This window comes from Alosa sapidissima, chromosome 6 (genome assembly GCF_018492685.1).
Source record: "Alosa sapidissima isolate fAloSap1 chromosome 6, fAloSap1.pri, whole genome shotgun sequence".
In the NCBI taxonomy this organism is placed as follows: Eukaryota; Metazoa; Chordata; class Actinopteri; order Clupeiformes; family Clupeidae; genus Alosa; species Alosa sapidissima.
In genome coordinates, this window is record NC_055962.1 from 26,402,751 (window position 1) to 26,427,467 (window position 24,717).

Below are 24,717 nucleotides of genomic sequence, written 5' to 3' on the forward strand. Positions count from 1 at the left end.
CAACAAAGATCCTAGCTCCGCTTTAACCCTCTCTGTTAACAAGATGTATTTCAAAGACAGCATGTGGACAATACAGACAGAAATACATATACATCATTTGTACCATGGAAATGGAAAAATGTTACGCAATCTGAACAATGCTTTTGGTGTGTGAAAGATTATCTGTGAAAGACACAGCACACAGACACATAAAGAAAAGAGCGAAGACTGTACATAAAGAGGTGGGAGATAAGAATGTTGTTTTTGCTGAACCAGAAAAAGGACATGCCAAGAGGCTTTTGTAAACAAACAAGTGAAGCAAATGGACAAAATAACAACAAACTAATAATGTGCAGAATCTTTTTTGATGTGATTCAAAACATTCATGGGAAGACATGGTGAAAAACAAAAGAAGAGAGAAACAACATGAGTAGAAAAATCTGTTTGTTAGTTTGTGGAATGCTGTTTTGCTATAATGAAAGCAATGTAAGTGGTCAGAATTTTACAGCAAGCTAACAACGCGCAGAATCCTTTCAATGTAACCTAATTCAGAACATTTCAATGTAGCCTAATTCAGAACATTTTGTAAGTTTCATTTTTGATATTTATTCCCATTTACGGAGCTCTGAGGGGACAGGGCAGCACACTTTATATGACTGACCAAGAGAGACAGACAACACATATGTTCTACTTTTTCTGTTCTGTTCTGTTCTTTCTTAGATGTTGGCAACACTAAATGTTTCATCTTTCATCTATCTATCTCTCACCCTATTTTTTTTCTCCCTCTGATCCCTCTCTCTTCTCGTGTTAAACTATTTACCCCCTCTTTCTGTCTTCTAACAGTTTCATCATTTCCTTTTCTCTCTCTCTCTCACACACACACACACATACACACACACACACACACACACACACTTTCTCTCATTCTCTCTCTCTCTCTCCCTCTCTTTCCCTCTTTCCCTCCCTCTCTTTCCCTCTCTCTCTCTCTTTCCTCCATCCTCCTGAGTTTCCCTTTGTTCCTCTCTCTCTTTTCTCATTTTCATCATTGATCATATGATCATTTTTATCTCCTCTTTTATGTCTATCTCCCTCTGTGTCAATCCTTCCCCCCCCCCCTCTCTCTCTCTCTCTCTCTCTATCTATCTATCTATCTATCTCTCTCTCTCTCATCTTCATTCTCCTGGGTTACAATAATTTGCTCTCCTCTATTTCTCTTTTTTCACTTTCTCTTTTCATTTTGTAAGTTTCATTTTTGATATTTATTCCCATTTACGGAGCTCTGAGGGGACAGGGCAGCACACTTTATATGACTGACCAAGAGAGACAGACAACACATATGTTCTACTTTTTCTGTTCTGTTCTGTTCTTTCTTAGATGTTGGCAACACTAAATGAGCAACACTAATTCTTGGCATGCCAGTAAAGCCCTTTTTGAATAGATTCAAATTGACACCATATAGGAGTGAGAGCGAGAGAGAAAGAGAGAGAAAGAGAGAAAGGGAGAGAGGGAGAGAGAGAGGAAGAGAGACTTTACTCACATGGTCTAAGGGAGAGAGCCGTGTCCCAGAGCCTGGCCTGGAGTCCGGCGCTTCAAAGTTGCGGGCGTGCAGGCTGTGGGTGTCACAGATTACAATAATAATAATAATAATACATTTTATTTGTTACATAGCGCCTTTCAAAGCACCCAAGGTCGCTTCACACAAGCACACACAAGACATTTTACATTTTCGCCAGCGTACCCGAGACACCTAACAGTAGACATACAAGACAGACGACAAACAAAAATTAACAATTAACAAATTTAAAAAAAGAATCCGTGTTAACTTAGTCCAACTCAGTCCAACTTAGTCCAACTCAGATAAATTACAACACCAGGGTTCACCCTATACACATGGACCATCTGATATATGTTACGTAAAAATGCAAACGCAAAATGACCTACAACAACTCAAATACATAAATTACTGTATGTAATTTTGTTAGGGAATACAGACTGACTGATCTGACAACAAATGAAGATGTGGTATCTATTCTAAATAGTCTACATCACACACACACACACACACACACACACAAACACACACACACAAACACACACACATACAAACACACGGGCGGATTATGAACTTTCGGGCCCCTGGGCCCAGATGTATTAAGGGCCCCCCACTAATTGTCATATATGTGGGAGGGGGGGGGGGGGGGGGTTTGGGGGCCTCCCCCAGAATTTTTTTAATTTGTTTGATGTGATTTCCTGTATTTTGGTGCATTTTGGGGATGGCCAATACTAAATTCAATCAGATTCATAGCCTACATCCTGATTTGTTGATATTGAGGCAATGATTCCATGCAAAGGCTTGGACTTCAGGGCCCCCTGACCCCTTGGGCCCCTGGGCCTGGGCCCGGTCGGCCCGTGCAGTAATCCATCCCTGCACACACACAATCTCATTGTGTCATCATGCAAGATGAGCTAATTCAGTGTGTTCAGCGTTTCTCCATCGATCTGTTTTAAAGATGGCATCGTGAGGATAGTGGGATAGTGAGAAACGTAATTTCGATCTCTTTGTATGTCTGGAACATGTGAAGAAATTGACAATAAAGCTGACTTTGACTTTGACTTTGACTTTGTGACAGCAGAGGGGAGGACAGGCCAACTGACCTGAAAGCAGAGGGAGGGCGTCCATCCCGGGGTCGAGAAGAGCCCTCCCCAAATAGCTGGCGGTGTTCGTCTCGCGGGGTGAAAGGTCGCTGGGTGCGCAACGTCCGCAGTGACTGTCGGGCCTCCTGCACTATCTCCGCGCTGGTCTTGGGGCCAGAACCGGTGATCCGGTAGAACGGTTCCTGGCTGTCACGCCTGCGCTCCATTGCTCAAACAGCGTTTTGGATCAAACCACAGTGACCTTCAAGGGTCTAAAATACACACCATCGCTCTGCCACAATCCAGGACCTGAGGGGAGCCCTGCATGATTCAAAAAGAGGGATGAAATCAGAGTGCAAAACTAACATGTGCAGCTAATTTAACATGCGGGCAAAGTACGAAGTCTGTCAACAAGTAAAAATCTTGTGTACAAAACTATCCTATCGTTTTGGAGCTTTAGCTTTTTATTAAATTACCTTTAATCTTAAGACTTTGCACTTTGCAAATCATTAAAATTAGTGCCCTGGGTGTTCTAAACAGGTCACAGTGTATGATATAGCCAGTCACCAGTGTTACACAGAGGGTATTCGGTCTGCTATTTATTGCAGCAGACTTATGCTACTATTTGCAAGAATTGCAAGCATACGTTTAGAACTATCTGAATTGGAAGCATTGTCTTGCCATTTATGGATATTTTGGATCAGACATAGGCCGTGCTCCTTATTAAATGTGACTTCTGTATTACACCAAGTACCAAACTATGGAGAAACTCCTGGATCCAGTTTGAAAAAATAATGCATTAATGATTATTTATTTCAGTTGCCACTTCTTCAAAATGCATCACTATTTTCTGAGAACATACAAACTAAACAAACTAAAATTGTCCATGACAACAATAATACGGCAATCAGTGGATCAAGTCTAGGCCTATCAAATTCTTAATCACAATTTCAACACTGTAGGTCTAGAAAATAATAAAAAAAAAAAATGAAAAATGAATGAAAATAATAGAAATGTAAATAAATGATAGAAATTAAAAGACAGCCAACATGAGCATACTCTAAAAGTCGTTAACATGAATGTGAGACTTTTAGGTAGTCTTTTTACATAATGCATTCATCAGGGGTCCCAAAAGTAAACTGCCATGAGTTTGCTAGGCTACAAATCTTTTGAGAGAAGTTATGAGAGCCCTGCAGGGTAGCTGCGCTCGCTCACAGCAGGCTCGAGCTCAGTTTGCCTGTGACAGTCTTGCGCGTGCATAGCTCGTCGCCATGGTTACCAAATGTAGCGGTTGCATGAGAGTGCTCAAGTATGACAACAAAAGTGAATGGATCTTTGCTACCAAACACGCATCCTCACAAATAATATAAGAGAAAGACCAGGCGTAATTGACAACCTTCAACACAAAAAGCGTATATGTAAAGAAAACATTTCCACAGCTTCTGGAACGAGATGAATGTTCTGCACTATGCCAGACGAATTCGTTATGGGAAGCTAACAATAGTTGGCTACTAGTTAGCTAGCGTGTCTGCTAACCAGCAATATCCTAAAACAAAGCTGTTAACATAGTGCTAGGTCCAGTGCCTGTTTGTCAACAAAAGGTAATTCGCCGCACGTCTTGGAATGCACTCACCTGTTGTTGTAGTTCATTTCTGCTTGAAACAGTCCGTCTTGTAACTAATTAACGTTACACTCAAGTAACTGACACTGCTGCTCCTCTACAGTAGGCATCTCGCGCCTAGTTACCCCTTTACAACGAGGTCACATGACCCGTTCCCAGTGCTTCACCCACGAGCAAAGTTCAAGGAAGTGTGTAACACTAGGCTACTGTCAAAGAGATTAGACACATACTTCTATAGTCTTTGGTACAGTCTGGTAAAAGACAATTAAACAGTTTCGACTGGTCTGTTTGAGTTTACATGGGTGTTAGTGTTTGTGATAGACACTAGGCCATTAACAGATGCCATGCCTAATAGTAGCCTAGCGTATTGGCCCCAAGAGTCATGATCTATCACCAGGCCAGTGGTCTAAGGTTAGGCTATAAGTTGGAATGGGTCCTATGCATGAACACTTTTAAGAGCAATATATTTTTTAAATATTTTTTTTATATTTAAGAGCACTTTTTTCACATTTTTAGTTCTTTTCGATGCACTACTCTGTGTGGTATGTGAATTAATGCCATTATTACATCGGTCAATTTGCTCCCCACCTGCATGTGGGGTGGGGGTACCTCTTTTTTGCCATTGTAATTGATTACAATATGATAGCCTGTGAAATCTGCAGAGATGTTGATTTTATTTTATGTGTGCTGAATAAACCCACCACCCTTCTAACATAAATATTTTTGTGAGGAGAATAGCATAATAGACAAATTTGCATATGAGTACAAAGTAGTCCACTGAAGAACTTAGGCTGTGCGTGGGTATACACATCACCAATGCAACACTAAAATATATTGTTAATAAATGACCTATGAGTCATTCATATTTGCTCTGTAGTTCCCAAATCAATAACCTGACCTCCCTCTGCTCCTCAATGTCTTTGGATACATGAGTCAGCAGTTGGTGCATCCCACGCAAGTAAACATCAAGCAGTAATAATACATAAGATTAAAAAAAAAAAAAAAACACAAAGTTTGTGTATAGAATGGGGAGAATTTTATTGGCACTATTGACAGCTACAAGAAAGCAAAAACAATTGTAAACAAAATGTAATTCATGCACATAATAAACAGAATTATGTTGAAATTGTTCCTAACACACACACACACACACACACACAGACACAGCAAGCACACAACAGATTAGGGCTGAAACGAATGATTATTTTCAGAAGAGTAATCATTTTTTTTTTCCCTATTAATCAAATATAATATTTGTTTGACCAATAAACTGTCAAAAAATGGCAAATGACGATAATTATTTCCCCAAAACCCAAGACTGGTCCTCAAACGCCTTGTTTTGTCCACATGCCAAAGAGCCTACTGTCATAGAGGGCAACTAATGGGAAAATATTCTAGTATGGAGTACTAGTATCGACTAGTTGTCGCATCCCTACAGCAGATTATTGAACTGTTAACATGTACATGCTGTTTGCTGATGACTCTCATGGTAGCATGATGGATCAACGGCTTGTAATCATGTGCTTAACTGTCCCATGAAAACTGTTCAAATCACAGAGATCTCTGCCGTTGCAGATATTGTAAACTAGTAAGTACAACGTTGTTCACTCAGTCACCAAACTGGAACTGCTGTAATGCCCACTCGCTGACATACACACATATACAAAATGGCCTTTGAGAAAAGTAAGATCGCTTATTGCATTCATCTCCAAAGCATCGCATCTCTTCCTCCATTTTCAGCTTCTTGCTTTTTGTCCTTGTCCTTGGACAGCTCAAAATGAACACATTTATGTTACATTAAACAGGAATGACACACTTGTAAGTATAATTCAGGGGCTTGAAGAGTATGAATGTATTTTACAAATGCATGCATCTATTAAGTTGTTGTTGTTTACAATGCACCAAGAAGATCACTTGTAGTGTATTGTGCATGTCATGGCGGAAGGGAATGCATTTTTTTTTTCGGGCTGTTAAACATGCATTTTAAAACTTGATTGATATAGTACAGTGCTCTTAACACTTACTGATACATTTCTTGATTTGTTTTTAAATTCCAGGCAGGCAGCAAAAAGCATTTTCTAAAAGTGCGTCACGGCCCAGGCATTAACAGCCAGAAGATTTACCTTTTTGGCCACCATTTGAGGATCCGCGAGAAAGTGACGCAGCAATTAAACGAGCAAGAGACAAAATGGCGGTACGTTGGTACAGTACACAATTGCCCCCGTCTTCCACAAGGTGTAGTCTTTTAAAACTGTGTGTGTGTGTGTGTGTGTGTGTGTGTGTGTGTGTATGTATGTGTTTCACAGACCTGATTCCTCTGTGCCCTTCCACTCTTGTGCGGTCCTCCGGCTTTGCAATCTGTCCACTCGATTTCACCGTCCTGCCAATGCCCACTGTTAGCCCCCCATTCAGACAGGACGGGCAGAGAAGGCATCGGTACAAACACACACGCCAGTTCTACTACCAGTACGCACACACACACATACACCCACCCACACACACACACACACACACACTCACTCTTACATACAGTCATGTAGAGAGAGAAGCTGAGAGGGTAAGAGACCATAACAGAACAGAATAAAGTACACAGTAACGCGGCCACCACATCCGAGTCTGTACCAGGTCGGTTTAAACCTGCGACTGCAGGTCAAGCCAGTCGTGCAGACTCTCGTCAGATTTGTCTGCTGGGCTGGACATTAAACATTCCCATTTAAAGGAACAAAAACAAATCAAAAGTCCTCTCTTTTTCCTCTTGTCTTACTCTCTCTCTCTCCCTCTCTCTGAAAGTAAGATGCACATATAAGCAGTCTTGTGCACTCTGACTAGATTTAAATAGCTCCACAAGCTTCGTTCTCATGGATACAAGCGCTGCGATTGGTCGGGGGCAGCTGCCAGGCTTGGCCAATGAGGAGTCATCCCTGTGAAGCTGCCAATGGCTGGCAGAAAAGGTTGCTGCCATTTCATTGTCACTATGGGAGGGGGGAAAGATCTGGTCACGGGCAGTGTGGAGGACCATCACGAAAGGCCAGGCAATCACACAGACCTCCCAATGATATTCGGCCATTAGAATTAGAACAGCACAGGGTGGGCTGTGGCTTGGAATGGCAATGAATTTTACATTCTGAGTCATTATACCCATGCACACACTTACATGACAGGTACACACACAACATGCAAACACACACACATACACATACACACACATTTACATGTCAGGTACACACACAACACACAAACACACACACACATTTTATACTTACTTCGTTGCACCTAAGTGGCCCTTCTCACGTCATCTGGGGTAAATTGGCTTGCTTTGCGAAAGCTCCTTGGTGGTGTGTCTCCGTAGCAACTTCTTCCTTGTGGACATGTTTTCTGTTGTGTTGTTAGGTAATTAGCACAACGTTTTGAGCAGAACTTTTGTCGGACCCCCGTTTCTATTTTGAACGAGAAATATGACACAATACAAGGATTTCAAATGTGAACAGAGAGCATTAAATGCAACACAACAATCGCTGGCTCAGATGCTATTAGGATTCCCTATACGCATTATAAATGTCATCACTCATTTGGCATAATACAGCATTTCATCTTTTTAAATGTACTGCATACAGTCGCACAGTAGGCTATCTTGAAGCATTAGTACTTGACAGACAACAGAAAGTGCTTACTGTTTCTTTAAAGGTAGCAGCTGACAGACTGTGTGAGTCGAGTCGGTGAGGTAAGGCAGTGAATCATCTGATGCAGCCACCTGATCAGGCCTTCCTGTTGCTCCACACCCCTACTCCTCAACTCCTCATCAAGCTGTGTGTTTGTGTGTGTGTGTGTGTGTGTGTGTGTGTGTGTGTGATTGTGTGTGGCTTGTGCATAGCTCAGCGATCTTGTTGTCAAGGATTATTTTTCAACGCTCTATTTACCTTCAAAGGCAGACGGCCCACATCTTCGGAGAAGTCCGTCGGCCAGGCAGGATTTGACTGCTGTGTTGACTTTCCTGGTATAGTGCTGAGGTTGACAAGAGAGAGAGGGGGAGAGAGGGGGGGGGGGGGGGGGAGAGAGAATGTGTGTGTGTGTGTCTGGGGGGGGGGGGTGTAGGTGGGGTTTGTGGTCAGTCTAGAGACTTGGGTGCACAAAGACCTTTTCTGTTTCTGAGTACGTGTTTGGGGAGGGGAGGTGTGTGGGGGGGGGGGGGTGAGTTTAGGGTGTGCACGTGTGGGTATTTTCAAGGGAGTGAATGTGTGTGTGCGTGTGTGTGTGTGTGTGTGTGTGTGTGTGTGTGTGTGTGGCTTGTGCATAGCTCTTTTGATGTCCGAACAGTGACATGCACTGTCATTAAAATCAATGACCGTGCACATTCTCCGAAAAGTCTACTTTGAAACTCTTTCCCGATACAAAAAAAAAAAAAACTTGCCTCGTTAGCAGTGGTCAGAACTTAAAATGCACTGCATATTTCAAAGATAAAAGCCCTGACACAGAGCCTGCCTCAAGTCTTCCACTGAAAGACCTCTTTTATTCAGCCATGAGGTACGTTTGAGGAAGTCTCTGAAGAGGAACAGCTGAATGACATAGATAACATGGAGAGGTTGCATCATGAATGTATTCGTAACTGACCCCGGCCTGATATCATGATCAGAATGAGACCCTTGCTCTATTTAGAGTTGGTTCAACACACTCTCTCCCCTAATGACCATGATATAGTAAGTGTTACCATTGCTTATTAGTGTGTGTGGCATGGTGACAGTGGTAATAACACCAATTAGGCTGCAACGCAAATAGCAAGTACACACAAACACACAACAACACTTACTAGAACACAGTGACTCATATACACATTCACACATGCATATGCATGCACACACCCACACACACACACACACACACACACACACATTTGGACGCGCACACACTTAAAAAACAAAACACACTCCAGACTCCCTGCGTGTACCCCTTACACCACTGCACCCACGCATGGAGCATGAGGACCGGACACTCTAAATATAGCCTGGTCTCTCATCATCCCCCAGTGTGTGTGTGTGTGTGTGTGTGTGTGTGTGTGTGTGTGTGTGTGTCGGGGGGGTGTGTGGCATGGTGGGATGGGGTGTTTTTAATGAATCACGGATGTGGATGTGCAAACGACACACAGTCACTTACACACACACAGAGACACTCAGACACATTCACACTCACACTAACCCACTCATACACACAACACACACACACGTGTACACACTTTGCCCAGGCAGTGGACGCTGGTCCTGATGAGTGAAAGAGGGTATTAATAGAGTCCCGTTGTTGGTCTTGGCACCACACGCCCAGTCCCTCACTTCCTGTCTGTTCCTTTTCCCAAAAAGAGATAGAGAGAGGGGGGGAGAGAGAGAGAGGAAAGGAGGAAGAGAAAGTGTTTTTGGAAAAATTAAAAGCAGCACAGGACTGTAGAGAGAGAGAGAGAGAGAGAAAGGGAGATAGAGAGAGTGTTTTGGGTGAAAATATTGGGAGAAAGTAGTATGGCAGAAGTAGATCAAAAAGAAGAGAGAGAGAGAAGAGAGGGAAAAAAGAGGGAGAAGAAGAAGAAGAGAGGTGGAAGAAGAAGAGAGAGGGGGAAGAAGAAGAGAGGTGGAAGAAGAAGAAGAGAGAGGGGGAAGAAGAAGAGAGGTGGAAGACGAAGAAGAGAGAGGAAGAACAAGAGAGAGAGGGGGGCTTTTGCTGACAATGTTCTGGAAGGTGCCGAGAAGGAATGACCAAATGGAATACAAGGCAGAGGGAGATCAAAAAGAGATTTGAGAACGGATTGGAGAGAGAGATATGAGACAGAAAAAAAAGGAAAGAGAGAAACTGTAGCCATGTTACTGAATGTGACTGCAGCAAAGACAGAAAGACAGAGAGGGAGAGAGAGAGAGAGAGAGAGAAAGAGGAGAGAGAGAGAGAGAGAGAAAGAAGAGAGTGAAAGGGGAGAAAGAGAGAGACATTGTGTGTACTGTATGATGAGAGCAGAGAGTGAGCAGACTGCGCCTATTTCTTTGCTTTTGTCACTCACTGGCTCAGATGGGTCATGGGTAATAGCCAAATGACGACAGACTAGCTGGACTCATTTCCAAACAGAGCTCTGTGCGTGTGTGTGTGTGTGTGTGTGTGTGTGTGTGTGTGTGTGTGTTTGCGTAAGTGCATGTGGGTGGGGTGCATGGTAATGTGTGCATGTGTGTGTGTGTGTGTGGTTGTGTGTGTGCGTGTGTGTGTGTGTGCGTGGTTGTGTGTGTGTGTGATAGCCATCTCAAGCCAGATGGCAGTGACGACAACCCTCACGTGGCTCCCACCACCACACTGCGACTACAAGGTGGAACATAGTGGAGGCAGCTTAGAGGCTCACCATCTAACATACACCCCTCTTCTGAAATGATTTTATTGTATTCATTCATTATATTTTGTGATCAATCTATATTAAAAAACAAGTGTCATTTTACACACACTGATACAGTCTACAGTTAGGGCCACTAACTTCAGTTCGACAATAAATTCTGCCCATGAGAAAAGAATAGGTGGCCAGAAACAACGATAAGACATAATCGACAGGTGATTTCAATGTATTATAAGATCATTAGAGGAAGATTGTACTCTCATCTTTATTAATTGCTTTACTGTAGATGACCAGAAGACAAGTAGCTCCATCTTTACCATCAGGGGGCATACTCAGCTAAATGGCTAAGGGATGGAGATCATTGTGTGTGTGTGTGTGTGTGTGTGTGTGTGTGTGTGTGTAGGTGTGTGTAGGGGGGGGGGGGGGGGGGGTGTTGCGTGTGTGTGTTTTTTTATGTTTTTATGTCTTTTGGGTGCTATTTAATATCATGTATATACATATACATGTATACATACTCCCATTAGATTAGTTGTTTAAGCAATTCTATGATGACCATATGGCAGCTTGAGACTGAAATCGGACTGGTATCAGAACAAAACAGAACAGAAGATGGTCAAGAGAACCATGAAATCTGAATGAGACCCTTGTTGACCTTTGTTGACCGGTACAGCATGCCTCTCAGAGGGAAGCAGGAAGGGCAAGGTCTAAGAAGAATCTACCAAAATAAACACATTCAAGATGCATTTGGATGTACATTTTCAAATGTCAAGACAGCAATCCTTTGTTCGAGCTATAGCTTTTTCAGGAAATTGAGCATACAGGATACATCCCTGTGTGTTTGTATTGACAGAGTATGACACATAGGCACTCAGAGAGAGCCCATTGAATTGAGTTGAATTGAAGAGTGCATATGTAGACAGTATACAAACATATTGAATGGGAAGGCGAAGGCTACGCTGCTTTGTGATGGTATTGCTTTCAGTAGACACTATGAAAGGTAATGTAAGGTAAGAGGGAATACTGAAGGCGTAATTATATAATGCAAATGTCACTTGAAGATAATGGTAATGCCACAGATCCTTGATTACTAGCTCCTTTAATGAACCCTCACTGTTTTGTAGTGTTCTCAGTGTGCAATACAACACAAGGTATACTACCCACGTTCTCAGTGTGCAATACAACACAAGGTCACACATCACCAAGCTGTGTTCCGCTGCATCACCAAGCTGTGTTCCGCTGGTGCCGCACAAGCCAAGAGCCAAGACAAGAAGTATTCATTGATGACATCTCTATTGAACCTATTTTAGTAGATACTTTTGTCTGGTTGTACTACGCATTACAGGCAGCCCACTAGTATGTGTGGTTGTGTTGTGTGTCTGTTTTTACTCCTGAAGAATTAGGACTGAGACCAGGGAGAGAGTACTGTGGTGGGATACCTCACCACGCCTGCAGCTAGAGTGACTCACCGCTTTATTGTCAGAGGCTGGTGGGGAGGAGAAGAGGAGAGAGGAGAGGGGAGGAGGAGGAGGAGAAGCGAGAAGAAGAGGGGAGGAAGGGAAGGGAAAGAAGAAAGGATAGAATAGAGCAGGGAAAGGAGTGAATGAGGAGAAGAAAGTGAGGACAACAGTGAGGAGGGGAATAGGAGAAAAGGGTAGAGGAGTGGAGGGGGGAAGTGAGGAGAGTTGATGAGAGAAAGGGGGGTCAGAGGAGAGGAGGAGGGGGGGGAGGGCAGCAGGAGAGGGCAGCGGTGGAGTTGCACCGCATCTCTTTTGTTCCTCACTGTCATGGACTGTCACCCAACACCCTCAACACAGGGTGCAGGGGGAGTATCGCACGCACACACACACACACACACACACACACACACGAATGCACACACAATCTTATACCCACACACAAGCGTACGCACAGACACACACAGAGGATCGTTTGTAATCCATCACAGCTCACCCACTCAAGGCTTAAATAATGCACGCACACACACGCACACAGGCGCACACACACATGCACACACACACACACACACACACACATGCTTCATGTCACACATAGTAAGGCAGCAAAGCACACTGATTGCAATGATGTTTCTTGATCCTTTGCTGAAAACACCCCCTCATATACAGTAATGGCCTCTGCCTTTGTAGATATCGGCCATAAAAATGGTGTGACACTGTCAGTATAGTCTGGGGATTAATAATAGTCTCTATCTCTCTGTTTCTCTCTCTCTCTCTCTCTCTCTCTCTGTTTCTCTCTCTGTTTCTCTCTCTCTCTCTGTCACCCAAGCTCTAATTGTGCATGGGGGTCTAATGATTGATGGGACTGTTCCCCCTGCCCCTTATGTAGTTTATTAGCATGTTGCCGTTCCCTTAAGGACGAGCTCCCACACACACACACACACACACACACGTACACACACACACACACACACACACACACACACACACACACACACACACACACACAGTGCCTTGGCCTGGGGGCGTTACATACTCATGTCCACGATTCTGTGTGTGTGTGTGTGTGTGTGTGTGTGTGTCTGATAACAAATCATTTCCAGTCTCATTCTCCCTCTGCCTCGGTGTACCAGCAGTGAGGAAGCTTACCGCAGATTACACAGCACACTCACCACCAGCCTACATACCTCACACACTATACATACATACATATATATACACACACACATGCATGTACACACACACACACACACACACACACACATACACTATATATACATATATATATATATATACACACACTCACACACTATACATACAGTACATACATACACACACACATGCATGTACACACACATACACTATACATACATACACACACATGCATGTACACACTCACACACACACACACACACACACTATACATACATACATACACACACATGCATGTACACACTCTCACACACACACACACACACACACACTATACATATATATACATACACACACATGCATGTACACACTCACACACACACACACACACACACACACACGCACACACACGCACACACACACACACACACACACTATACATACATATACATACACACACATGCATGTACACACTCACACACACACACACACACACACACACAAACACACACTTACACACACACACTATACATACATATACACACACACACACACATGTACACATGTACACACTCACACACACACTATACATACATATATGCATACACATGCATGTACACACACACACAGACACACACAAGAGCAAAAGGACAAAGATGGACAGAATATTCCAAAGGAGAGAAAAGAAACAGAGGACATGACACAAGAGTGAGGTAGAGATGGAGTGATGCTAAGCTAATAAAGGAATACAATTAAAAAAGAAAGGATGCAAGGGGTGCATGAAAGGATAGTGGAGAGAGGGAGAGATGGAGAGAGGGAGAGAAAGAGTGGTGTAAAAGACAGAAAGGGATGATTGGGATAGAGGTGCATGTGTAATGTGAAAGGCTTTTAACTCACCAGGGGAAGAAGGAGCAGCTGAGCGCTGGGAGAAGAGAGGGATGAGAGGGAGGAGTGTAAAGAGAGGGATGAGAGGGAGGAGTGTAAAGAGAGGGATGAGAGGGAGGGGTGTAAACAGAGGGATGAGAGGGAGGAGTGTAAAGAGAGGGATGAGAGGGAGGAGTGTAAAGAGAGGGATGAGAGGGAGGAGTGTAAAGAGAGGGATGAGAGGGAGGAGTGTAAAGAGAGGGATGAGAGGGAGGGGTGTAAAGAGAGGGATGAGAGGGAGGAGTGTAAAGAGAGGGATGAGAGGGAGGGGTGTAAAGGGTTTTGCCTGATGGCTTTAATGGTTTTAAGTGCAGGTCGTAATTCTTACACAGACACAGACACACACACAGTCCTTCATTCTCACACACAGTGGAGGCTTTATGCCCTTTATGTCTTTGTGTGCGCTGCCCTGTGGCTAGTAAAGTGAGTGTGTGTGTCTGTGTGCAAGATGGTCTTTTCTGTGTGTTAAAGATGGAGAGAGAGTCTGCGTGGGTGAGTGTGTGTGTGTGTGTGTGTGTGTGTGCATGTGCGTGTCAGATGAAAGTATGGCAAGCATGACCTTGAGGCTCTGCCATTCCATGTCCATTCAAGGTGGATTGCTGAATCTCTCAGTCTTTTTGTCGTCCTCTGGGTTCGTCACTGCTTCCCTCTGTTCCCATCTTCACCTCCTCCCAGTCTCCTTCTTCACACCATCCTCTTATGAACCTCTGGATTCACGTGTGCTGTCTCACTAACGCATTAGTCTGAAGAAGCTAATACATGTGCAAGAAATGAAGTTTTAATTAAAGGAGCGCGTACATAGCATTGGTTATACTCACACAAACACACACACACACACACACATTTCTCTACATAGCATTGGTTATACTGAATGTGTCACTTGTGTTATTACAGCTGGGTATACTGAAAGTGGGATCTAATAGCTCACATGCATACAGTACATGCACACTCACACATGCACACTCACACACACTCACACATGCACACTCACACACACACACACACACTCTCTCTCACACACACACAAACATAAAAAACACATTAGATCCACACACCAACACACTCTCATGTAGAGGCCACATTACACACACATAGGCGCACACACACACACCTTATGAGGCCTCTACAAGGCAGCATGTGTGCGTGTGTGTGTATGTGTATTGGTGTGTGTCTAACATGGTCTCTGCATTGCAGTGTGTGTGGTTTGTGTATGTGTGTGTGTGTGTGTGTGTGTCTGTGTGTGTGTCTGTGTGTGTGTGTCTACCGTTGCTGCATTAGCTCAGGGTTAGCTCCCATCAGCTCAGGGCTTTAGAGACCACATGGCCCAAACAGAGTGAGAGAGAAATGGAGGGAGGGAAGAGGGGGGGGGAGGAAGGAGGAGCAGGAGGGGGTGGGGACAGAGCCACAGAAGGAGATAACGGATTGAGACGGTTTGAGAGGCAGGGACAGGGACATATAGTCATCGGGTTCCTGTAGTGTAGTGGTTATCACGTTCGCCTAACACGCGAAAGGTCCTCAGTTCGAAACCGGGCAGGAACATGGGCTGTGTTTTCCTGATGGCCCACAGTCACCAGAATACTCACATCACTAATGCCCTTACTAGACCTGCGTCCTGAGCAGAATGTCAGCCGTGGCCTATTGGTTAGCGCTTCGGACTTGTAACCGGAGGGTTGCCGGTTCAAACCCCGACCAGTAGGAACGGCTGAAGTGCCCCCTGAGCAAGGCACCTAACCCCTCACTGCTCCTCGAGCACTGCTGTTGTAGCAGGCAGCTCACTGAGCCAGGATTAGTGTGTGCTTCACCTCACTGTGTGTTCACTGTGTGCTGAGTGTGTTTCACTAATTCATGTATTGTGATAAATGCAAAGACCAAATTTCCCTCACGGGATCAAAAGAGTACATATACTTACTTATACTTATATTTCCAGGGAAGGATCTGTGCCAGGCTCAATAGCCTGGGAATACCCATACGAACTTTCCGCAAATTTGGGATTTGCTCTGCAGGTTCGTCTGGCCAAGAGGCCATTGAAGCCCATTTCCAATGTCCCTAAAACACGGACACGCAATCACTAATCCGGCATGGACGTGTATTTCTTTGGAATTGATAAAAAACACTGCATTTAAAACCTTCGTTTACAAGATTACTATACTTCTGAAACGATTTGGTAAGAGCTTAATGCACCAATTTAAGTTTAATTTCACTGCTAGTTACACCCCTGGAAGTCAGTGAACCTTTTACACACCTACTGTACTCTCAACTGAGAAGGGTCTGGTGTCAACAAGGATATAGGTTCAATCCAAATCCTCATATGAACCGATTTAGATTAGATGTAGACTCACCTGTTCCGGTTTGGTAGTCATGTAACAGGTTACGTGTAACTGAGAATCAGAGGTTATCACTAGTCCCAATCTTAAAAAACACTATTTTATACAAACCTACACCATATACCCATGATATATAATCTAGACAGCAGTCATTGAAATAGGAGGGAGAGAAAGATTGATTATGTATGGAGAGAGAAGAGAGTACAGAGAAAGGGATGATTATGGAGAGAGAGAGAGAGAGAGAGAGAGAGAGAGAGAGAAAGGGATGATTATGTGTGGAGAGAGAAGAGAGAAAAAGGGATGATTATGTGTGGAGAGAGGAGAGTGAAAGGGATGATTATGTGTGGAGAGAGGAGAGAGAGAGAGAAAGGGATGATTGGAGAGAGAAGAGAGAAAAGGATGATTATGTGTGGAGAGAGAAGAGAGAGAGAGAAAGGGATGATTATGGAGAGAGAAGAGAGAAAGGGATGATTATGTATGGAGAGAGAAGAGAGAGAGAAAGGGATGATTATGTATGGAGAGAGAAGAGAGAGAGCAAGAGAAAGAAATGATTATGAAAGAGAAGAGAGAGTAGAGAAAGGGATGATTATGTATGGAGAGATAAGAGAGAGAGAGAAAGGGATGATTATGTATGGAGAGAGAAGAGAGAGAGCAAGAGAAAGAAATGATTGGAGAGAGAAGAGAGAATAGAGAAAGGGATGATTATGTATGGAGAGAGAAGAGAAAGAGCAAGAGAAAGAAATGATTATGAGAGAGAAGAGAGAATAGAGAAAGGGATGATTATGTATGGAGAGAAGAGAGAGAGAGAAAGGGATGATTATGTATGGAGAGAGAAGAGAGAGAGCAAGAGAAAGAAATGATTGGAGAGAGAAGAGAGAATAGAGAAAGGGATGATTATGTATGGAGAGAGAAGAGAGAGAGAGAAAGGGATGATTATGTATGGAGAGAGAAGAGAGAGAGCAAGAGAAAGAAATGATTGGAGAGAGAAGAGAGAATAGAGAAAGGGATGATTATGTATGGAGAGAGAAGAGAGAGAGAGAAAGGGATGATTATGTATGGAGAGAGAAGAGAGAGAGCAAGAGAAAGAAATGATTGGAGAGAGAAGAGAGAGAGAGAAAGGGATGAGGGGGAAGGTTAAGATAGCACCATGGAAGGAAAGGTGAAAGTAGAGAGGTGTGGTTGCACGCACGTGTGTGTGTGTGTGTGTGTGTGTGTGTGTGTGTGTGTGTGTGTGTGTGTGTGTGTGTGCAAGAGAGATGGGAATAGAGGATGTCTGAGACTAGTGAGGTATGAGGTAGCTCTTCACAGTTTAAATTGGCAGCCTATATCTGAATGTAAGTGGGTGAGTGGGAATCAAGTGATCATCACTTAGTAGGTGTCTGCATGTCTTTGAGCATTTTGGAGTGTGTGTGTGTGTGTGTTTAGACTGGGTGGGATCATATTCTGTCTCTAATAACCAAGAGCAGAGACTGCTCACATTCACACTGGCCTACTGCCAAGCGATGACATCATCCTCTGCAATGCACACAGACACGTGCACACACAGATAGCTAGAAAGAGAGAGAGAGAGTCAAATGCACACAAATATAAGTATAAAGGAAATGCACATAATTGCTTTTGAACAAACTGCCTGCAGTCAATCAATGCATATAGGCCTACATTCTTAATGGCCTACATTTACACCTATTTTTGCATACAAATTATTGAACGCAGCACATTAGTTTTCGTCATCTTTTCACGATTAGATACCATACATCTTTAGATGCCCTATACCTCGCCTTTCAATTATCTTCACAGCCTTAGGGCTGAGCTACACCAGGCGCGTAACTGAAGCGTTCCGTTCACGTTGCGTCTGCTGCAACAATAGCTTCCATTATAATCAATGGAAGTAGCTACACCAGACGTGACAGTGGGGCATACGTTCATAAAAAATAGACCATTCATCTAAAATGGATTTTACGCGTCGCGAACGGAACGCTTCAGTTACGCGCCTGGTGTAGCTCATACCTTATCTTGGGCTGAAGCATACGATGGACTACATCTCCCATTAAGCAATGAGAAGAATTTCCGGGTCAGCTAGGAAAGGTTAAAAGACGCTGATGGCTCGGCAGGTTTTGAAGAAATAACCTGTGGGGATTTTGTTTTGCTACTGGTGTACAGCTTGTCACTGCCGTAACAGTTTAATTTGTAAACATTATTAAGATCTTATGGAAGCCCTGAAACACCGGACGCGTTATGGACGCCCCATTCCATGGAAAGAAACCTACAGGAAGGTAAATCCACACTGTTTTAGCCAGTCAGTTGTGCTAAGACGAGCTAGCTCTGGACAGACATCATGCTCATGTCAAGCCAAAATAGTTAGCTTTTACATTTGTTTACCTGGCTTTATTTACTAGTCATTCAATGTAGCACTAGTGCCTTTAGTCGCCAAACACTTCTACACAGTCATGTTTTTAAAAGGCACTGTCATGTATCAACAGAAATTTCTTCACTATTAATCAGGGCTACTTGTTTATTTAAGCGTTAGCGTTAAGAGTTTGCGTCATTATCTTTTATGGTGGGATATGTCACAAATCATCTGCCTGCCACATAACGTAAGGTTGGAACATAATTGTGGTAAATATTGAGCTCTTCCTCTTGCAGCGTTGTTTTGAAAGGCTGAAGAACAGTCGCTCTCGGTTGCTGGAGAGGTACCGCCAGGCGGGAGAGAGCGATGAGTGCGGTAAGGGATCCATGGTCGAGGAGATCATGCAGGAAGAGTGGAGTGCCCTGCAGTCATCCGACGGGAGCTTGTCATCGCCGTGGAGCCACGTTGGCGTAGATGTAGGCTACGTTTTAAGAGGACACCATGCAACATACTAGGCCTATGGTAAAGGTTTGAGATGTTATCCTGAACTTTCATTCTTCTTGTCGATGCAGTTATTTGGAGCTGTAAAGCAAGACGATGAGTTGACAGTCCTTCAAGAAATTCAACAAGAACTTCTAGCAGAAGGTTTGTGTTTGTGCAACAAACTGTCCAGTAGGCTACATACCAAGATCACATCCGTTTCAGTTTTCCAGTATATGCCCTACTGGGAAACCATATTTCAATGATATTTCTTTGTCACTGTCAGAGCTTGCCATTCTGGAGGATTACCACAAGAACATACAGTTTGAGGAGCAATCTTTGAAAGCACTGGTGGAGGGAATGGAGAACAGTAACCTCATCATCTGTCCTGTCTGTTTCACGTGAGTACCTACCATTTAGCAACAAGAAGCTACTGGGGTTGGGACAACCATGTTGTGGACCCAAGAACTATTGCAACAATAGCTGGCTTTCGTTTGTTTGATGTGAATGATACCTGTGACGATATATACTGTACTAAGTTTAACGTCTCTTTCACATTAGTAAGTGACTGACCTATCTGGGTGCGTTTTGAGATGCCTGATAAAATTTGATGTTGTTGAACTGGCATCATTATACTGGTGTCCTACACCTTGTATGTAGTTGTTCGCTTATTTCCACTGTGCACAAAGTTATTGTAACCGAAAGTAGCCTAATGATAAAACGCACAACTCCGGGAGGACTTGTCGCCATGGTTGCATGCATTTATGATCTGTGAGTGCACATCAAGCATGTGTTATGTTGCACATTATGGCAAAGGGGACATGCAGCTCACCATACGTTTTCCCAACGTATATGCACCAATAAAATTAAGCAGAAATACATGAATACGTTTACATTACATTTTTAAAAAATAAAAAAAAAATAAAAAAAACAACATTAGAGTACAGTAAGAATAAGTGCGTCGGTGAGTGCTGTTTTTAACAGTTACTTGTCAGTTTAAAACGGCTGGTGAGTGCTAGGATCAGTAAGACTTGTTGTAAGTGTTGCTATGAGAGTAGATGTTCTCTAAAGAGCTGGGTCTTCAGGAGTTTTTTGAAAGTGGAAAAGGATGTCCCTGCCCTTGTAGGAACTGGCAGTGTGTTCCACCAACGAGGAACAACAGATGAGAAAAGTTTGGATTGGCTTGAGCGTACCGGTGGTAGAGCTAGACGTCGTTTGTCAGAGGAGCGCAGCGGTCTGGAGGTAGTGTAAGTCTGTATGAGGGCATTCAAGTAGGTGGGAGCAGAACCGGAGACTACTTTGTAGGCAAGCGTTAGAGACTTGAATTTGATGCGGGCCGCCATAGGTAGCCAGTGTAGCTGGATGAGCAGCGGGGTAACATGTGCCCTTTTGGGTTGGTTGTAGACCAGGCGCGCCGCCGCGTTCTGGATCATCTGAAGTGGTTTCACTGCGCAGGCTGGGAGACCTGTCAGGAGGGCATTGCAGTAGTCGAGTCGTGAGATGACTATTGCCTGAACCAGAAGTTGGGTAGCATCTTGAGTCAAGTAAGTCCTGATTTTCCGTATGTTGTAGAGTGCAAAACGGCATGACCGGGCGACTGAGGCAACATGATCTGAGAAGTTTAGTTGGTTGTCAAGAACAACTCCTAGATTTCTTGCAGTCCTGGTCGGTGAAACAGACAGGGAGTCAAATTTGATGTTGATGTCGTGGTGTATGGTAGGTTTAGCTGGGATGACCAGCAGTTCAGTTTAGATTTATAAAAGCAATAATTGCATAAAATACAGGTTGTTAACGAGTCTTGAGCCCGAGTCAAGTCTGAAGTCTTTGAGGTGGAGTCACAAGTCAAGTCTGAAGTTGCTGTTTGTGCAACTTAAGTGCGATTCTAGTCCAAGACTCAGACTCGAGTCCTCATGTCTGTCCAGAAGCAGGTCTGTGTGTGTGTTTCCTGACTTGGGTTTGTATTTTGATTTCAGAAACAATCTGACTGTGACCAGCCATTTCATCTCTTGTCCATGTGGCCTGTACATCAACACTCTGGTATGTCTCCTTTTAATGCTTCAAATTAAAAGTGTTCTGTGCATGGGTCAGTAGTAGCCTGACGTCATACTCAATTCTAGTTAGAATTTGCGTCTGATACTGCTCCATTGGGACATGATTATGGGGCGTGTTTCAACCGATACAGGGGGGGAAATGCCTCTGGTAAGGTCTATCCAATTGAGTGCAATCAGAGCAACGAAATGCCTTACCGTGAGCTGTAGGAAGAACACCCGAACCATATTTCTTCTCCACAAATGCCTTAACAATGTTTTATGGTCGTTTTTTAAAGTTGCTGTGATGTCAATATTTTGCACAACACGTGATGGCGAAATCTAAGACCGCGTTTATACGTAGCAGGGTAGGCTAGTCAGAAAATCAGATATTTCCCCTCCTTCGTTTTTTTAAAAATAATACCGTTCACACCGACGCTAAAAACAGCTGGGGAAGGGTGTCGTAAACCCTTCGAGCAAACAGGTGGCCAATCAGAGATTTCAAACAAACGAGGGAACAACATGTCACAATGCAAAAACGCAGTTTTCCCTGATTACATGCAAAAGTGAAACCAGAGTTTTCCCACATCTCCACTTTGGCCGGAGTTTTCAGAAATAATAGTTTTCAGTGATAAAACCTCCGTGTAAATGACAGGCCAAATCGCATGGAAATGTATGCGGTTTTCCTGCGTATAAACAAGGTCTTAACCAAAGCGTGCTCAGATGACGTTATGGACGAGGCACGAGGTCATCGTACAAATCCCACCTAGACAATCTCATTGGTCCGAACAGCTCTGATATGGGCATAGTTGCTCCTCAACGCAACAATTCCAGACCGAACTTCCTGATCTCAAATGTAGTGGGTGGGGCTAGTTCGGTTGGCATCCAGGCTGTATGAAATTAGTTGTTATATTCTGTGTTCTACAACCAAATTCATCTGCAAAACTCTGCCTCACATTTCTGTTGGGTCAGATCTGTGAACGGGCCAGTAGTGTGAAACCTCTGAGCTTGCCTATGTTTGATAGAAGCTAAATTAATGGTCCATTTCCTGGACACTGGTTAAGCCTAGTCCTAGCCTGCATTGGGAACATCCACTCCTTTACTACATAGTGCACTATTGGTGAATAACTATGTGGTTATTCACTCTATACTGCACTATGTAGTGGATAACCACCTAGTTATTCACCAATAGTGCACTATTTAGTGGACAGCCACCTACGTACCTGTTCACCAATAGTGCAGTATTTACAGTAGTGGACAACCACCCAGTTATTCACCAATCAGTGCCCTATGTAGTGGATGTTCTGAATGCAGATGTAGCCCTTAATGCTCTTTTCCAGTTTTTATTTGTTTGTTTGCTTTTGTTTTGAAGAGTCCTATTTCCGTTTTTATTTTATTTATTTCCTGTCCTACCCCAGGGCCGAGGTGTGAGCCCTGAGATGCTGAGGTCTCTCCTGGAGCAGCAGGTCACTCAGCACGCAGACTCTGAGTGCCCCCACAACCCCGTCTTCTCCATGGTGACCAACATGGATGGCTCCTCCAGTCTCATGGCCAGTTGTGGGGTCAGTAGAGCTGCACCAATTATTCAGTTTTGAACTATTAAATTAATTGGCAACTATTTTTATTATCAATTAATTACTTTTGCAACTTTTTGCAAGTTTCTCACTCATTTCTCTTTCTCCCCCCCCCCCCCCCCCCACTCTCTCTCTCTCCCTCTCCCTCACTCTCTCCATAGGCTTGTGATTACCTATCCGTTGTTCTCTGAACACGTCCTATCTAATGGGCTCCATTTTACGGAGTGTCTTCATTTTAAAAAACAAACAAAAACAGTTACATTTCTGTGAAATAATACAGCTTTGATTCTCTTGTCACATTAAAAAGCACTACAGCAGAACTTTAGCGTGCACAGAATGGGCCTGTGATGAGTGCGCTCTGTTTCTGTGTTCTGTACTGAGCTCCGTGTGTTGGAGCTCATTTGTTTAGGGGGGGCGGGGTCCTGTTCTCTGAATGGGCCCGTAGTATGCGGGGCATCTGAGCTATGTATGTGCCAAAAGGTGAACTTCAGACTAATCCTCCTGAAGCCTCTTGTGTTTCACTTGCATTGTGTCAACCTCAGCTGCTTCCATTTACCGTGCAGCTCAAATGCACGCTAACGATTGTCCGTCCTATTTATCTGTATGTCATGACCTTTTAAAGATTTAATAAAGATTTTATTTTTAACTAAATGTGACTGGTGTGGATGTTTGATTGGACTTGGACTGATGGGTAGGCCTGATCTCTTCAGGCGGTGTTGGAATGAAAGGTGTTTTGTCTGAAATACAAGCTGAGTGAGACTGTCAGGCAATACCTCCCACAGCCATTTTTTCATGTACGTTTTGCCATTTAAAGTGACGTCAATGAAGTGCATGGAATTCACTTCACAACACACAGGCTAAATGACTGGTTGTATTTCTTGTTATGTAATCCCAAGACTTGTTCAATCTAAACGCATGAACTGTGCTCTAAAGCTTGTGTCAGTTATTTTGACATTCGCCTAATTATACGGTAGAAAGGAGAGACCAGTTTAGCCAGTAGTGCGCCCCTCCTAGGGATTTGAAGAGTTACTGAGAGATCGTATACGCTTATGACGGCCTGTGTGTATCAATGGAGAAGAGCATTGAAGAGTTACTGAGTGAGATTGTATGCTTATGGTGGCCTGTGTGTATCTATGGAGAAGAGCATTTGCATGAGTTGGACAGAGGGGGTGTGTGTGTGAGAGGGGGGGAGAGAGGGGGATGGAGATGCATTAGGGGGGTGTGCAGAAGCTGTAAATGTGCTCTTCTGTCAACAGTTGTGTCACTGCAGTCCTCCGTGCGTCAACCACTCACTCACTCACCCAGCACATGCTCCCAGTTGGTCATTATGCAGCAATCCGCACAGCACCCAGCTCAGCCCCCCCCCGCAACAGAAGCCAGCCACCGCTTATCTAGTACACGCACGAGTCCATAACACAGTTATAGGATAACCAGTATTCTATGACTTTCATTTTTAACTCAGCTTTAGTCTGCAGCGTATGCAACCTTTAACCGAAAGTAGTTGTGTTATTTATCAGGGCAAGTGAATCCAACATTTGTTTTTGTTTTTTGTTTTTTTAAATAAAAATGTAAATGGTGCCTAGAAGTGAGAGAAGCAGAGTTCTGAGTTTCCAGTTTGGTTGGATTATTTCTGTTCGACTTGACGGATTGGCTTTGGTTTCAGTCTCTTGGTTTATTATTTGTTTTGAACATGAGGTGATGACGGGTTGTCCTGTAAGGTGACCCTGGGAGATCACGTCGCCTGTGTCTCATACCTGCATTGGTAGGCCTACTGCCCAACTGTGTCAACAAATAATGTGAGCGCATCCCAACCCAACTGAAGCGCGCCCAGGTATTAGCATGGCTGCAGCTT

General features: G+C 43.7%; 2 protein-coding genes and 1 non-coding gene across 5 annotated transcripts in view; 2 read left to right on the forward strand and 1 right to left on the reverse strand.

The window, feature by feature from the left end:
• armc2 (armadillo repeat containing 2) overlaps positions 1-7,038 on the reverse strand; it is a 34,832-nt gene extending 27,794 nt beyond the window's left edge. Inside the window, exons 1-3 of the mRNA XM_042094531.1 lie at positions 6,543-7,038; positions 2,635-2,934; positions 1,237-1,589 (exon numbers count right to left, since the gene is read on the reverse strand). Of these exons, the coding sequence (XP_041950465.1) occupies positions 1,237-1,589; positions 2,635-2,840 (559 nt within the window). The 5' untranslated portion in view covers positions 2,841-2,934; positions 6,543-7,038. The remainder of the gene's footprint in view (positions 1-1,236; positions 1,590-2,634; positions 2,935-6,542) is intronic.
• On the forward strand, positions 3,899-23,516 carry rpain (RPA interacting protein). Of its 3 annotated transcripts, XM_042096074.1 has the most exons (10): positions 3,899-4,214; positions 6,292-6,428; positions 16,041-16,116; positions 18,640-18,710; positions 19,081-19,260; positions 19,357-19,429; positions 19,551-19,665; positions 21,238-21,301; positions 22,710-22,853; positions 23,027-23,516. In XM_042096074.1, the coding sequence occupies exons 2-10, from the start codon at positions 6,423-6,425 to the stop codon at positions 23,054-23,056; spliced, it is 759 nt and encodes a 252-aa protein (XP_041952008.1). In that variant the 5' UTR covers positions 3,899-4,214; positions 6,292-6,422; the 3' UTR covers positions 23,057-23,516. The 3 variants fall into 3 exon arrangements, with proteins under 3 accessions (XP_041952008.1, XP_041952009.1, XP_041952010.1); XM_042096075.1 differs by lacking the exon at positions 16,041-16,116 and having other exon boundaries at positions 3,903-4,214; positions 6,292-6,436; XM_042096076.1 differs by lacking the exon at positions 16,041-16,116 and having other exon boundaries at positions 3,903-4,214.
• trnav-aac lies at positions 15,580-15,652 on the forward strand. The gene has a single exon. It is a non-coding gene; the product is annotated as a tRNA-Val (tRNA).
• Positions 23,517-24,717: the final 1,201 nt, after the last annotated feature.

Coding starts and splice junctions, on each gene's coding strand:
- rpain (XM_042096074.1), top strand. Junction 18,711..19,080: donor GGAAAGAAACCTACAGGAAG/GTAAATCCACAC, acceptor TTCCTCTTGCAG/CGTTGTTTTGAAAGGCTGAA. Junction 19,430..19,550: donor ACAAGAACTTCTAGCAGAAG/GTTTGTGTTTGT, acceptor TGTCACTGTCAG/AGCTTGCCATTCTGGAGGAT.